Source organism: Balaenoptera ricei, chromosome 16, assembly GCF_028023285.1.
Source record: "Balaenoptera ricei isolate mBalRic1 chromosome 16, mBalRic1.hap2, whole genome shotgun sequence".
NCBI lineage: Eukaryota > Metazoa > Chordata > Mammalia > Artiodactyla > Balaenopteridae > Balaenoptera > Balaenoptera ricei.
The window spans coordinates 1209158-1224076 of NC_082654.1; the positions used below are offsets into that span (position 1 = coordinate 1209158).

A 14919-nucleotide genomic window follows, 5' to 3' on the forward strand; every position below is an offset into this window, starting at 1 on the left:
CTCCCCTGGCCACGGAGACCGGCTGATGGCGGGCACGCAGGGTGTGCGCAGGTGTGCGCAGGTGTGTGCAGGTGTGCACAGGTGTGCGGCTCCAGCGGGTGGGGGGGGGGGAAAGGGGCAGAGTAGAGGCAGTGAGCAGAGGTCACACGACACAGCGTGCTGGGGAGGAGGGGGTCAAAGGCTCCTGGCCCCAAATAGCACTGAAAATTGAAGATCAACCGACATGACCCAGATCCCTGAGCTCAAACAGCTGTCCATGACGCAGAACTTTTTAGGAGCTCCCAGCAGCTCTGTGATAACCTCGGCCTCACTGTACCCTCCTCAGAGGCTGGAAGTAAGAAAAGCACAGGAACCTGCTTGCAGACCATAAACTCCTGCAAATAAGCACCCGTTTTTATCATTATCTTTCAGCACGTTTCCCCCTCACTGCCTTGTTCACAGACTGGCCTGTCTCTTTTCCCTTTCAGAGCGAAGTTCACTTGGGTAAGAGGAGGGGGCAGGGGAGTCGGAGGGAAGAGGGAGGGAGGGGGGAGGGAGGAGGAGGGAGGGAGGGGGTGGGGGGAGGGAGGAGGAGGGGGAGGGGGAGGATGGAGGGAGGGGGAGGGGGAGGATGGAGGGAGGGGGAGGGGGAGGGGGAGGATGGAGGGAGGGTGGGTTTGTCGTCAGGATTCCTCCTCCCTGGGGAACCCTGTCTGCTCCACAAACCTGCATGTGAATAAACAGCTTCTCCTCCAAACTCCAAAGTTCTCATTGAACTTCTGGAAATTAACCCACGGTCTCCGATGCAGAGAAGAATTTTTCTGGGCCAAGACCCTTCGGGCAAGTGGGTCTCACCTTGATTGCACGGCAGCACCAGGGAAGCTTTAAAAAACACGGGCGCCTGCATCTCACACCCCAACATGATGACATATTGTCGTGGGGCAAGGGGTGGCCTGGGCCTTGGGACTCCTTTTAAATTTCCTGTCCAGGTGAGTCTGAGGTGAGGCCAAGGAGGAGAGTCGTCGTGGCTCCACCCCGGGGGTCTAACAGGAAGTCTGGGGAGAGCTGGGAGGGCTGCGGGAACCCCAGGAACGCGGGGCCAGGCCCGTTAGTTCTGCCGATCACTCCAGACAGGCCCCAATACACACACACACACACACACACACACACACACACACACACACGTACACCTGTCCTCACACATGTACACGTGTGTACACACACAGACACGTGTACATTCACGCGCACACACGGGTTGTGGAACCCTAGCTGTGGTGTGCTCTCTGGGGCTGTGAAATGTGTGAGAAGGACAGTTAAAACCAGTTGTTCTGCCGCATCCAATAAAAGGGTTGAGGATGCCCTCCTCCCACTCACGTCTGCCCGGAATCGGGTCCCATCCCGTGAGGCCCAGCGAGCCCCTCTGCCAGGTGAAAACAGACGGCAGCCCGACCGTATGGAATGGCTGGACGTCCGGATGTGCTTCTGATGGATGTTCCTACCTTCCCCTCACGGGACCTCGGGGTCAGCCTGTGGTGGGAGCCCTGGTGCTGCGGCCCCGTGCGAAGTGGGAGTGATGGGGGCTGGACCAGGGCCCAGCAGGCCACCACGGGCCTGGGACTCTTCAGGGGCAGAGGAGGGGACTCCAGACAGCATCAGGGCAGACCTGGAAACTGGACAAGAACAAGAACCTTGGGGCTGGAGGCGGGGGGACACTGGCGAGTCCCACATGGGGCCGAGGCAGCCTTTTCCCAGCGGGTGGGGTGCCGGCACGGCGGGACCCCACCCAGCCGACTAGCCAAATGGCTCAGACCTGCTCTTAGAAAGAAATGGCCCAGGCAGCTCGCAGGTCGGCTGTTTCAGCAGCGGTGGACACCACCGTGCTACCGTCCTTGGTCAAGACCGGCTTCAATGCTCAGGCCAGACCACAGCCCCACGAGGATGGACCACGCCCGGCTCGTGACCAGCACAGACGTGGCACAGAGCAGGCGTCACAGGACAGGGCGGCCACACGCACGGTCTTGACCGGGACGTCCCTGCGAGTGACGGGCAGTCGTTATGCCGGAAAGACAGAGCCTGGGGACACGGTCCTCCACCAACAAACTGCTGAACAGAATGGAGATGCTGTTTGTCAAGTTTGTCAGATGTTATTCATGAGAAGAGAAGGTATCAGAATCAAATTACGTTTAAAAGCTGAGATTGTGCTGTTGCTGATTTAAGTTGCAGAAAGAAGGTGCATCTCTTTAATGGCAGCGTCGGACCGGCCACAGGTGCGCCCTGCACTTCACGCTCAGTGCCGGGCAGCAGGGTGCACTGGGCACTGCGGCCAAGAGCTTCGTGCCTCGTGGTCCCAGGGCTCTGGCGCGGTCCATGCAACACCCGTTTCTGGGTGGAAACGGCCACCACTTGTAATGCCGCAAACATTTGGAGCTCTCAAAGGCCAGTTAACAGGGCTTCCCTGGTGGCGCAGTGGTTGAGAATCTGCCTGCCAATGCAGGGGACACGGGTTCGAGTCCTGGTCTGGGAGAATCCCATGTGCCGCGGAGCAGCTGGGCCCGTGAGCCACAACTACTGAGCCTGCACGTCTGGAGCCTGTGCTCCGCAACAAGAGAGGCCGCGATAGTGAGAGGCCCGTGCACCGCGATGAAGAGTGGTCCCCGCTTGCCGCAACTAGAGAAAGCCCTGGCGCAGAAACGAAGACCCAACACAGCCAAAAATAAATAAATAAATACTTAAAAAAAAAAAAAAGGCCAGTTAACAAACGTGCAGGGCCCTGGAGACAGCTCGGGGCCTACAGAAGTTTAAGCTGAATGGATAAAACAGTGCCCCTGGGAGGGATCCTACTTCATTGCTCACGAGCGACTTTTAGACACATCACTTTTCTACCAGCAAGGATGTTTTCCTTCCTTAAAAAACTAAAAATAGAATTACCATATGACCCAGCAATCCCACTACTGGGCATATACCCAGAGAAAACCGTAATTCAAAGAGACACATGCACCCCAGTGTTCATTGCAACACTATTTACAAAGCCAGGCAATGGAAGCAACCTAAATGCCCATCGACAGACGAATGGATGAAGAAGATGTGGTACATATACACAATGGAATATTACTCAGCCATAAAAAGGAATGAAACTGGGTCATTTGTAGAGATGTGGATGGATCTAGAGACTGTCATACAGATTGAAGTAAGTCAGAAAGAGATATACAAATATTGTATACTAACGCATATATGTGGAACCTAGAAAAATGGTACAGATGAACCAGTTAGCAGGGCAGAAATAGAGACACAGATGTAGAGAACAAACGTATGGACGGCAAGGGGGAAAAGTGGTGGGGGGCAGGGGGTGGTGGTGGTGGGATGAATTGGGAGATTGGGATTGACATGTATACACTAATATGTATAAAATGGATGACTAATAAGAACCTGCTGTATAAAAAAATAAATAAATAAAGTAAATAAATAAAAATAAAAATCCAAAAAAAAAAAAAAAGGATGTTTTCCTCTGTGGTCTTACTTCTAGAAACATTATCTCCTGCCAACCTCCAACAACGACGGCTCTACAGTCGGGGTCCATTTCGGGAACAGACACTAGAGCAGAACCCACAGCCCTGCCCACGTCGGATGGTCTGCTTGGTGTTGCCCCTCCCCCTCCCTGGCCAGGTGCCTCGGCCCAGGTGCGCGTACAGACGGAACAAGGGCGCAGTCCCACTCCTGATTCACGTGTAACAGAGCTTCCCTCTGAATAAATGGATGCGACCCAACTCCCCACGAGCCTCATGCACCCTGGCGCTGTGAGTTGCCTGTGGTCTTCCGTATGTCAGGCCAGGTTCCTGAACACTTGGTCCTGCTTCTTGGTCTCCCAGGTTATCAGCTGGAGGGGGACGCATTCTTCCTCTGGCTCATTATTTTTTTCAGTGTGTTCTTTTCTGCAGTCTTTTTGTCTACAAGGTCCCAAGTGGCTCTGTCCACCGAGATGAGAAGTCGAAGTCTGCGGCCTGCCCCCTGGAGCTGTTGCGAGGACGTAGCATTCCCGTGTGGGTGTGGGGGGAAGGGGTTGCCCACAGGAGTTTGGGGCATAACTGGGATTTGCAGATTTGGAGATCACTCCCGTGTTGTCCCACCCACTCCTCTCCAGGGACAGGGCAGACGTCCCAGCGCCCTCGGGCCCCAGCCCCGCGTGCACATGGCCTCCCGCTGCCGGCGTGGAATCCTCTCCCTGCTCTCCGTCTCCCCCTCTCGGCTTCCCCGCTGTACCCCTCCTCATTGTGAAACAGGCAACACGCTGGCATCTACATCACCCACCTCACTAGCTTTGGAAAGACAATGACCTTCACGCTTTTTTCACATGACTTAACGGTAACAAATATGCTGAACTGGTGACCAGGACATACCTAGTCTGAAGGCAGCTGTCAACCAAGTTCATGGTCCCCTGTGGGTCTCGGTCTCTCTCCAATGTCCTGGTCCAGACAGTACATTTTTAGGCCCTTCCCACCTGCATGGCCCTCTGTGGCCTGACCCCTGGGCCACCTCTCCTGCTGCCCTTCCTGGCCGCCGGTTGCATTACGGGAGTCCCCCTCGTTCCCACCTTCGCTTCCTCACTTTCCCTGTCCTGGCTGGTTTAAGGCCACCTCTTCCAGGAAGCCCTCCCTGATTGCTGAGCAGAGTGACCACACCACCGCCCAGCATGTCGGCTTGTAGGCTGTACCCTGCCCGGCTGCCCAGTTCCTGTTTCTTACATGTCTTCCTCCACCTGGACGTTGTCCTGGGGGCAGGGTGCTCAGTAAGTCCTTCCTGAGTGGCCGTCCATGGCCTGGAGCTGGGGGTGGCTGGACTTCAGCACAGGGTTCCCCCCATGGGGTCTCCTCCTCCCAGTTAGGACTAGGGTGTTTCGTAACAGCAGGTGTAATACTTGGGTGTGTCTGCTCTGTTCCTCACACACGGTTCCAGGCCAAGCTGGGGGCACGGCTGGTAGGAGGGACCCAGGGGTGCAGGCAGCAGGGGCTGCTCTGTGCCCAGCCTAGAGCCGGAGCCTCCTTGAGCCGGTGACGGAGACACGGGGGCGTCGTGTTGCTATGATTCTTTTTTCTTTCCGCTTCAAGGATCCCAGTACTTCCCCCTCTTTATGACAACGTGGAGTTAACTTGGATGGGGCTTCCGAGAGGCCTTTCCCTTGGAGCTTCTCCCTGCTAAGCTCTTCCCTCTTTTCAGAAGGGTCTCCATCCGAGTTGGTCCCACTTATCTCCAGCACCCTGGCAGCAGAAGAGGCCTGTTTTTATTTAAATTATTTCATTCTTTGCTGTCGAGTCTCAATTCCTGCACGTCCTCCTCGGTGATGAACTAACCATGCGCCTGAAATCCGCAATGCTTAGCCCGCGGCTGCCACGTACATTGGCGTCTCTCCATGCTCCACAGGGACATTCTTGACCCTGGAAACCGCAACCTGCAAGACGAGGTGTTGAGTCCCTAATAAGGAAGAGGAGGGAGCTGGCGCCCGGTCCTGAGGCCGCCTTCACCACCCCTGGGGCATGAGAGCCTCCACCCCTGTTCTGTCCAGGCCCTTGGGGGCTAGGGAAGGGTCCCTCCGGCCGTCCACCCGCTTCCATCATGAGGTCCAGAGCCAGGCCCTCCTCCTTGGGTGCTGCAGGAGCATCTGGAATGTGTTGGAAACTGGACGGAGGCTCCAAGTCCACGGAGCTGGCCGCACACATTTGTCCTGCGGTTATAACAATGACGTTAACACATGCGAAGACTTCAGAAGGATGGCGAGGGCGGACGTCGTTAGCATTTGCCGTAAAGATCGAATTCGCATCTTATTCCCCACTTGGCCAGGGCGTAGGCACCCACCACCCACCGCGTGTTTGGGGTAAAGTGTCCGTCTCTAGGCTGAGCAGACAGAACCGAGGAGATTCCCCGGGAGCTGCCTGTGGTCCTGGTGCAGCCCTGCTCGTGGCCACAGCAGGAGACGCCCTCCCGGGAGAGACTCCAAGGATAACACAGACGCATCTTCTATTTACTGGACTGACGGCAGGGAGAGGAGGGAAACGCAGGTAAGTACCGAAGAGGAAACACGGCAGGCAGTTCCCACGCTGTGTAGGCCCTGCACTGGGAAGGAAATCAGGAGCTGCTCCCAGCTCACCGCCCACCAGGGGGATGGAGTGATGGAAACCGAGGACCCCCACCCTGGGTGCCGCGTCAGGGGCCACTGAACACCTCACGTGAGCTGAGCCCATGTCTGAGCCCACATCCTCATGACGGCTGCCCTGTGGGACCAGAGCCATTGCTCTCGGTCTCAGGGAGGCCCAGGCCTCCTGGTGGGTGTGGGGCGAGGCTGGGCTCGGACCCAGGACCGTGCGGGGGAAATAAGGGCGGGCAGCGGGTCTGCCAGCTTCTGGCTCATTCATCTTCAAATCCAAAATGACAGCACGTGCTAATGCCGGGTGGCAGGTACCTGTACACACATGCACACGCACACACACACACTTTTTAAAATCTAGAATGCTGGGACTCGCCTGGTGGCGCAGTGGTTAAGAATCCGCCTGCCAACACAGGGGACACGGGTTCGAGCCCTGGTCCGGGAAGATCTCACATGCCACAGACCAACTAAACCCGTGCGCCACAACTACTGAGCCTGCGCTCTAGAGCCCGTGTGCCACGACTGCTGAGCCCACGCTCTAGAGCCCACGAGCCACAACTACTGAAGCCTGTGAGTCACAACTACTGAAGCCCGCGTGCATAGAGCCCGTGCTCCGCAACAAGAGAAGCCACTGCAATGAGAAGCCTGCATGCAGCAGCGAAGACCCAACGCAGCCAAAAATAAATAAATAAATACAATTTTAAAAAAATCTAGAATGTTCTAAATGCTGTTTGGCTGGGAACGTGCAGGTCTGGCTGGGAGGCACCAGCGGGAGCCAGGAGGCCGGGCGGGGGCAGGTAATGACGCAGGGCTCAGAGAATGTCCTCAGGTCTCGTGGCCGGGCCTGCGTTCCTGGTCTACCTGTACCCCTCCTACTCCTTTCCACTGCCCCCCACACCTGCTCTGGGCCAGCCACAGGCCCTGGAGGCTGAGCAAAGAAATGAGGGGTCATCACCTACTACACCACCTGGGTGTGTCTTCCTGCAGGAAAGCCAGCGCTCCCTGGGATGGCACGTCCCCCCTCAGCCCCTGGGGCACTGTTCCCTCCACCCCACACTCCAGCTCAGCCAGGAGGCGGGGGGGGGGGGGCAGAAGGGTGGGGAGAGGAGAGGGGTGGCAGCAGGACCCGGTGGACTGATGGCCACACCTGCGGGGACATAGCTCTCAGCAGCGAAGCCCAAAGCGGAGGCTTCAGAGCAGCTGGGGCTCGGAGAGCTCAATTCTGCAGAAGGTGAGGCCGTGGGCCTGTGGGGCTTTTCCTCTCTTCTCCTTTTTTAATTGAAGTATGGTTGCTGTACAATATTATCTAAGTTACAGGGGTACAATACAGTGATTTGCAATTTTTAAAGGTTATATTCCATTTATAGTTATAAAATATTGACTACATTCCCTGTGTTGTACAATATATCCTTGCAGTTTATTTATGTTATACATAATAGTTTGTACGTCTTAATCTCCTACCCCTATCTTGACCCTCCCCTTGGCCCTCTCCCTACTGGTAACCACTAGTTTGTTATCTTCATCTGAAAGTCTGCTTCTTTTTCATTATATTCACTAGTTTGTTGTATTTTTTAGACTTCACATACAAGCAATGTCAAATGGTATTTGTCTTTCTCTGTCTGGCTTATTTCACTTAGCATAATGCCTTCCAAGTGTATCCATGTTGCTGCAAATGGAAAAATTTCGTTCTTTTTTATGGCTGAGTAATATTCCATTGTGCATATATGTACCACATCTTCTTTATTCATTCGTCTGTTGATGGACACTTAGGTTTCTTCCATACCTTGGAAATTGTAAATAATGCTGCTATGAACATTGGCGTGCATGTGTCTTTTCAAATTAGTGTTTTTGGTTTTTTTTTTTTTTTCAGATATATACCCAGGAGTGGAATTGCTGGGTCATATGGTAGTTCTATTTCTAGTTTTTTGAGAAACATCAATACTGTTTTCCGTAGTGGCTGCACCAATTTGCTTTCGTACCAACAGTGCACAAGGGCTCCCTTTTCTCCACATCCTCACCAACATTTGTTATTTGTGTTCTTTTTGATGATGGCCATTCTGACAGGCGTAAGGTGATATCTCACTGTGGTTTGGATTTGATTCCCTTAGGATTAGTGATGTTGAGCATCTTTTCATATACTTGCTGGCCATCTGCACTTCCTCTTTAGAAAAACGTCTATTCAGTTCTTCTGCACATTTTAAAATCACGTTGTGTGTTTTTTTGATGTTGAGTTGTACGAGCTGTTTATATATTTTGGGTATTAACCCCTTATCGCTCATAACATTCGCAAATATTTTCTCCCATTTAGGAGGTTGTCTTTTAGGGTCTTGTGTTTTCAACAAGAGTCACAGGAAACTCTGATGCACAGTGAAGTCTGGAAACCACAGCCTAAGGGGCCTTAACTAGAAAGAACCACAGGCAGAGGTAAAAAAGATAACAGAGTCCTTTTCTAGCCGGGGCAATGAGGGTGCCTGTAGGAAGGAACGCTGACAGGCTGGTGCGGCCAGAGCAGCCTGCATTCGGGCAGTAAACCCAGCCCAGCGTGGATTCGACATGGATCTGAGTCCTGGAGCTTCCGACTGCGTCCACCTCCCCGAAGGGCCCTCTGCATTCTCATGGGCCCTGCTGTGGTCACTGTCACACTGCAAGCACACACGCTCTTGCACATGTGGTCCAGGACACGCAGACAGGGGTGTTCACCACAGGGCTGCCACATGTGCTGGACCATGTGAGTGGGATGAAGGAACCCTCGAGAGCTCCAGCCTCCCAGACACACGCTGAAGGGGAGAAGAAAAAGGGACTCAGAAGCGTGTGTCATTTATGCTTTAAAAAGAGACACACAGGTGCGTTCAAGAAACTGTAACTTGAACCCCTCTGGGAGGTGACCTGGGTGTGGACTCGAAGAAGAGAGCCTCCCTGATGCTGGGCCTTTTCTTCTCTTCCTTTGGAGTTTTGAACCAAGAGGTTATATCATCTTCTCAAAAGACAGTAAGTACACCTTGTATAAATAACAGGGCCTCTGATGCCAGGCCCAGGGCTCTTGTCTGCCACCAGGGAGAGCTGTGAGCTCCGACCCGGCCAGACTCGGCCTGTTGGCCAGCCAGGGGCCGGCACACGCCCCCTTGGGCTGCTGCAGGACGGATGGGTTTTGATAAAGCTGCACATGGAATATGTATGTTGCTGCTGTAAGCGGTAGACAGACTCTGGAGATTCGGGCAAAAGTACTATTACTTAGTGATTTCTATCACGTGGCGTTTCTTTGCATTGAAAAGACAATTGCTATTATATTTTTACCCAGTAAAACAAAGGGTTTCATTATCATTAGGTTCCTAACAAGTCGGCCCTCTTCTCTTTCATCTGCAAACGGGGGAGGGGGAGGGCCAGAGTGATGCCCGGGGCGTGGCCTCGCAGCCCCTACAGTCTGGTCAGGACGAGACGCTCGGAGCGCCCACGTGCCTCTAGGGCACGGAACAGATGCTCTCTGCGTCCGGGGACAACTCTCCGTCCCAGGCCACTGATGTTCGTGCCTTCGCCCCGTGCTCCAGCCAGGCAGCGTGCCGGGGCCCCTTGGGCTGTCCTTGCTGGCTCTGCGACCACCTGGCACAGAGCAGGTGCTGCACTGATGCTCCCCAACTCCCTGGGTCCTCACCGCGGGCGCTCAGCAGGCTCTGACTCTCCTGCAGGCCCCGCGAGGTGGCCTGGCCACGGGAGCGGCCACGTGGTCACTGTGACAGCCGCCTTCTAGTGTCCGTGCTGGAGGCCCTGTGCCCGGAGCTGTCTCTGTCCCCTTTCACAGAGCAGGGGACCTAGGAGGGAGGGAGGTGACCAGGACCGGCCGGCACGCTTTTTCTGTAAAGGGCCACGCACTAAGTATTTCAGGCCTTGTGGCTCAGCTGGCGCTGCTGTTACTAAGCTGCAGACGATGTGTAAATGAACGGGCGGGGCTGGGTCCTAACGACTTATCTACTGACAGTGAAATCTGAGTTCCATATAATCATCACATGTCACAAAATACCATTCCTCTTGTGATTTAACCAGCAGGTTGCGAAGCAGCTGGCCCCCACCTCCCGTGACTCCCTCCCCGACCGGGCCTCCCAGGAGGGCAAGGCTGGGGGGCCGTTATGTCGGCCAGACCACAGCCAGGGACCTTTCAAACCCTCCGGGGGAGAAGCCTGCCCTGGCGTTCTCCCCTTCCCCCCTCCCCACGCCTCCCTCTCCCCAGATTTTCTCTTCTTTGCATCTCCTTCCCAAGAGCCCATGTACTTCCTAGTGGCTCCTGGGTGGGGAGCGAGGAGAGGACAGAGGTGACAGACAGGGAGGGAAGTGTGGGTCAGGGGACGGCCCCCCGGGCCTGGCCATGCGCTGAGCGGGGAGGGCATCCTCTGACCAGGACCCCCTCAGCCGTAGCACGAGCCCAGCCTTCCCTGCAGGCTGCAAGGACCCCCGAGGGCTGGGTGCCGGGGCAGGGGGTCATCACAGGGCTGCCCAGGTAGGGCCCGCTGGGGTCTGGGACCCACGTTTCCTAGTGGGTCGGTTAGGAGAGCTGCCTCCCAACACCTGGAAGCCTTGAGCCCAGGGCCTGGCTGTTTGCTTTGGGGCTGTTATATTTGGGTTAAATTCCACTGTGAACGGTTCAGGGGGAAGCAGCACCGTTCCAGGGACGGTGCGGTTGGACAAGGCCCCTCGGCCCACACGCTGAGGACCAGGGCTGCTCCCACGGGGTCAGGCCCATGTCCGCACGCTCCCCTGTGGGTCTGGAGCCCCCTCCCCAGAGCTGTCTGTGCTCCCGAGCTGCCTTGAGAGCCGCTGGGACCCAGGGACCCCCTGGGCTGGCACATCTGCAGAGATCTGGCTCCACCCCGCTCTGGGCAGACCCTGGGGGCCCGGGAAGGCGTGGAGAGGCGGTGGGGGGCACGGGGGGCCCACCTTGCTCTTCTCCTGCTGCAGCTCGATCTGGATGTCGGTGAGCTTGGCCCGCAGCTCCTCGTTGGCGGCCTGCAGCGCTGCGAGGACCTCTGCCTTGTCCGCCTTGCTTCGGCCGCCCGCGCCCTTCTTGGACATGGTGAGGGTGACCCGAGGGGCGCTCGGGGCGGGCCGCTCGTCCGGGCTGGGCTGTGCGCGCCGAGCTGGGGCTCCGCTACATTTTCTCACTCACCTGGAGAGAAAGCACACCTGGTGAGCAGGCTGTGGCCGGCCTGAGCGCGGGGCCGCGGGCAGGGCGGGCAGGGTGGGCAGGGTCACGGCTGGCCCCGCGCTGCCCTGAGGGTGCCGGCCTGACCGCCCGCCAGGTCACAGCCCCGGACCGCAGGGGCCTTCTGCGCTCTGCCCAGCACCCCTGACGAGGACCCCCCCCCCCCCCACCAAAGCAAGAGCAAGTCCCCTGCCTCACATGTAACCAGCGCTTAATAAACGTTTGCTCTTTGCCCCTTTGGAATAAGACACCGGGGATCCAAAGTTAAGGCCCGCCTTTCACACAAGGGTGTGTGGCAGCCTGATGGTAACAGTGGGTTAGAAACACCAAAGGGAGTGGCGGCTGGGACCCCTGGGCCCCTCCACGGGGCCTATAAATTTCACCTCGGAAGGGGTCACACCCTCAGCCCAGGTGCCCGAGCCGCCTCAGCGGGTGAGCACGTGCCCTGGACCACCCTGGGAGCCAGCGCCCCGCCCCGGGCCGGCTCATCCATCACCCAGCCCCATGCCCGAATCCGCTGCCCCCAGGCCTGGGGCTCCCCCTCCCTCCTCCTGTGTCCTAGCGCCAGCGCAAGTGTGGGAAACGGGTGCCTCCACCAGCTTTGCCTGGAGGAAAAGCAGAGGCAGGCTGAGTCCTGCTCTGCACTCATTCCCTGAGACAGCCCGTGCCTCAGTTTCCTCACCTGCACAGAGAGGTACAAGAGTGCCCCCAGTGTCCCCCAAGGCCTCCATCCTGTGCTTTAGACACCCGTGCTGAGGTGCACAGGGGGCCCCGTCCACCTGGTGAGGCTCTTCAAGGCCTGGTCTGGGAGGCCCTGGTCTGGGAGGCCCTGGGGGACCACTGGGACCCGCTGGCCAGGAGCTGTGGGTGGGGGCCGTGCCGTCAGCCAGCCCTCAGCCTTCTGTGAGTAGGGACCTGGCCCCGTGGCTGCCCTGTAGTGTCCCCAGGCCCGGTCTCACAGCGTCTCCCCTGGACCAAGCCCCACCCTCCCGACGTCCACCCCGCCCCGTGACCCTCTCCAGCCTGTTCTCCACGCCGTCTCACGAGCAACTGTGCCAGGACCCAGCCCCCCGGCCCTACCCTCCCGCCTCCCCGTGTCCTGCCACAGATCGCAGTGAATTCCCAGCGCCTGTGCGATTCACCGGCTGCGTTCCTCCCCAGCTGCTATTTACTCGATGTTTTCTGAAAATGGGCTTGTCATTCTTTACTTATTTTTACATGAAACTCTGCAGGCCTTTCCTGGATAGAGAGGCAGCACCCGCAGCCGTCTAACAGGTAACCGAGGGCAGGGTAATATTGGGGGAGACGCCGGAGGTGGGGCGCCCCACGGGACGGCAGCAGAGGGGCCCTCCGCGCCCCGTCCCCCAGCCAGGCCCCTGCACCGCCCACCCAGCCTCTGGCTGGTCCAGAGCACAGGCCGCCTTTATTTCCTCCCGGGGGCTCGAAGCAGACGGCGTCAGCTCTGGCTGGCTCAGACCCCCGGGGGCTGAGCGGCCCCCGCCCCGGCCCTGGCCTCCCAGCACCGAGAGCTCTCGACGCAGCAGTGGATCTTCAGCCCCAGCCTGGCAGCTCCCTAAAGGCAGGTTCACAGTTTCCTCCAACATCCATTTGGGCACAAATACGGTAAGTGTCCTGACCTCATTATTTATGGAAATGAGTGTGGACAAAGTAAATCTCCCCAGAGCCCGCTGGGAGCACGTGAGGGGTCCCACTCGCCCGCAGCCGGGGCAGGGCGTCCAGGGCCCCTCCTCCTGCCCGGGCCATGCTCGTCCTCCGGGGGCACTTTTCAGGGCGACTCCCAGGGAGCAGCACGGGGGTCTCCCCCCCCTCGCCCGCATCCCATTTGTACTGAACGCACCCGCTTTGCGCCTTCGGATAGCGAGCACACCTCCCCACGGGCACCACCGCCCACAGCGGGGGGAGGCGGGGCTCCCGTGACCTGGAGGCCACGCGGGCCCGGGCGGCTCCGGGGTCCCCTGGTCCCTGTTACGTGCCTCTGCACCCCGTGGCTTTGCCGCACACACACCCACACCCACAAAGCACCAGCTGCAATGATTACATACAGTCTCACGGATGCTATGTACGTAACACATGCTTCCACGTCCTTCCTGCCACCCTGGGAGACAGAAAGGGCGGACGGAGGGGAGACAGAGGCCTTGGGAGTGGTGAGGTCTCGGCCAGCACTGCGGAGCCCTCCACCTCGGGGATGCCGGGGGCTTCAGCTGGCTCGTGCCAGGGCTGTGCTCTCATCCGAGGAGGCCCGTGACTGGCCAGTGGGAGCGCAGGCCTGAGGGGCTGCAGCAGGGCCGTCTGAGAAGGACACCACGGGCACCCACTGGACAGGGCTCTTGTGACCACCCCGTCTGCCCAGCGTGGGCCTGGATCAGCACAGGGGCTGCATTCACCAGGGCTCAGCCCCTCCGCTCTCTGCCAAGGGCTCTCCCTCCCTGGCTGAGACCCTCGGGCCCGCCTGTGAAGCCCAAGCTGCCCACCCAGGGTGGGCCCTCACAGCAGCTGACGGGCCAAGGGCCGAGCACGGATCCTGTAGGGATGGGGGTCACAGGTCACAGCAGGCGGGGTCGCCTGCACGGAGCCTGGATGCTGGGGGGTCAGGGTGGGGACTGGGGGGGGCACGCCTGTCCCTCCCTTGGGGAAACTGGAGCAGCTTGCTAAGTGCAGACACGTCCGCAGGGGCTCCACTGCCTGTCCCCCTTCCTCTCGGCCACCTCCCGTGATGGGGCGCCCACGCTAGGACCCACCCTCCCAGCACCTGCTCTCCTTTCCAGCCAGGCAACCCCAGCCCTGAGCCCCAGCCAGCCCCGCCCACACCTCCCCGCTCTGACAGCCCCGGGTAGGCACTCACTAACCTCCACGGAGCCCTCTGTGGCCTCGGGGCCCAGCGCACGGAAGGCCCTCGGGCTCTGCTGAATGCTCTGCCGCTGGGTGGGCACTCCTGCCAGGAAGCGTCGCTGCCCTCTGGGGGGTGGGGTCAGAACAGTGCTGAGCCAGTGCTACCACCAGGCCTCGGGTGGGCCGGAGCTGTCCCCTCCACGTGGAGCCACAGCCCACGCTGTCTGAGCCTCAGATGTGGAACCGCCCCCAGACTCAGGGTCAGGCCTCGGGCCTCCCGCCCGCTGCGGTGCTGGTGGGAAGGGGAGGGGCGATGTCCGACCGGCCACGCGTGGGCCGGTGACCAGGCTGCAGCCCGCCTGATACAGACTCACTTAAGCATCCTCAGATCACACTGCTCCCGTAATCGGAGTCTGCGTCGCGGTGCTGGGTGCCTTAAATCTTTGCCGTTGGATCAGACCCTCCCAAATACGAGTGTCGTGTGCCTACGTGGGAAGCCCAGGGGTGCAGGAGAGGGGGAGGGATTTCACCAAGTCCTCTCGCGCTCCCTGCACCAACCCAGCGCCCACTTGAGACCCAGACCAACCGCGTTTGCTGCGCTCTGGTCAGAAGCTGTTAAGTTATCAGATCCATAGCGCAGTCTGTCCACCTCTGTCTCGGGGTCTCCAAGGAGGTAACAAAACAAGCAGAAGAGGTCTGCTCTGATCTCTCTGAATAAGTCATTTTGTGTTGGGAGGGTGGAGAGAGGAGACCAAGCTCGCGG

The 14919-nt window shown here is 58.3% G+C and overlaps 1 protein-coding gene across 19 annotated transcripts in view; it reads right to left on the bottom strand.

Moving 5' to 3' along the window:
* Window positions 1-11176, bottom strand: part of JAKMIP3 (Janus kinase and microtubule interacting protein 3) — a 43913-nt gene extending 32737 nt beyond the window's left edge. For all 19 annotated transcript variants that reach the window (XM_059899145.1, XM_059899150.1, XM_059899143.1 and 16 more), the window contains exon 1: window positions 11042-11176. In XM_059899145.1, coding sequence (XP_059755128.1) covers window positions 11042-11176 — 135 coding nt within the window. The remainder of the gene's footprint in view (window positions 1-11041) is intronic.
* Between the last annotated feature and the right edge of the window lie 3743 nt (window positions 11177-14919).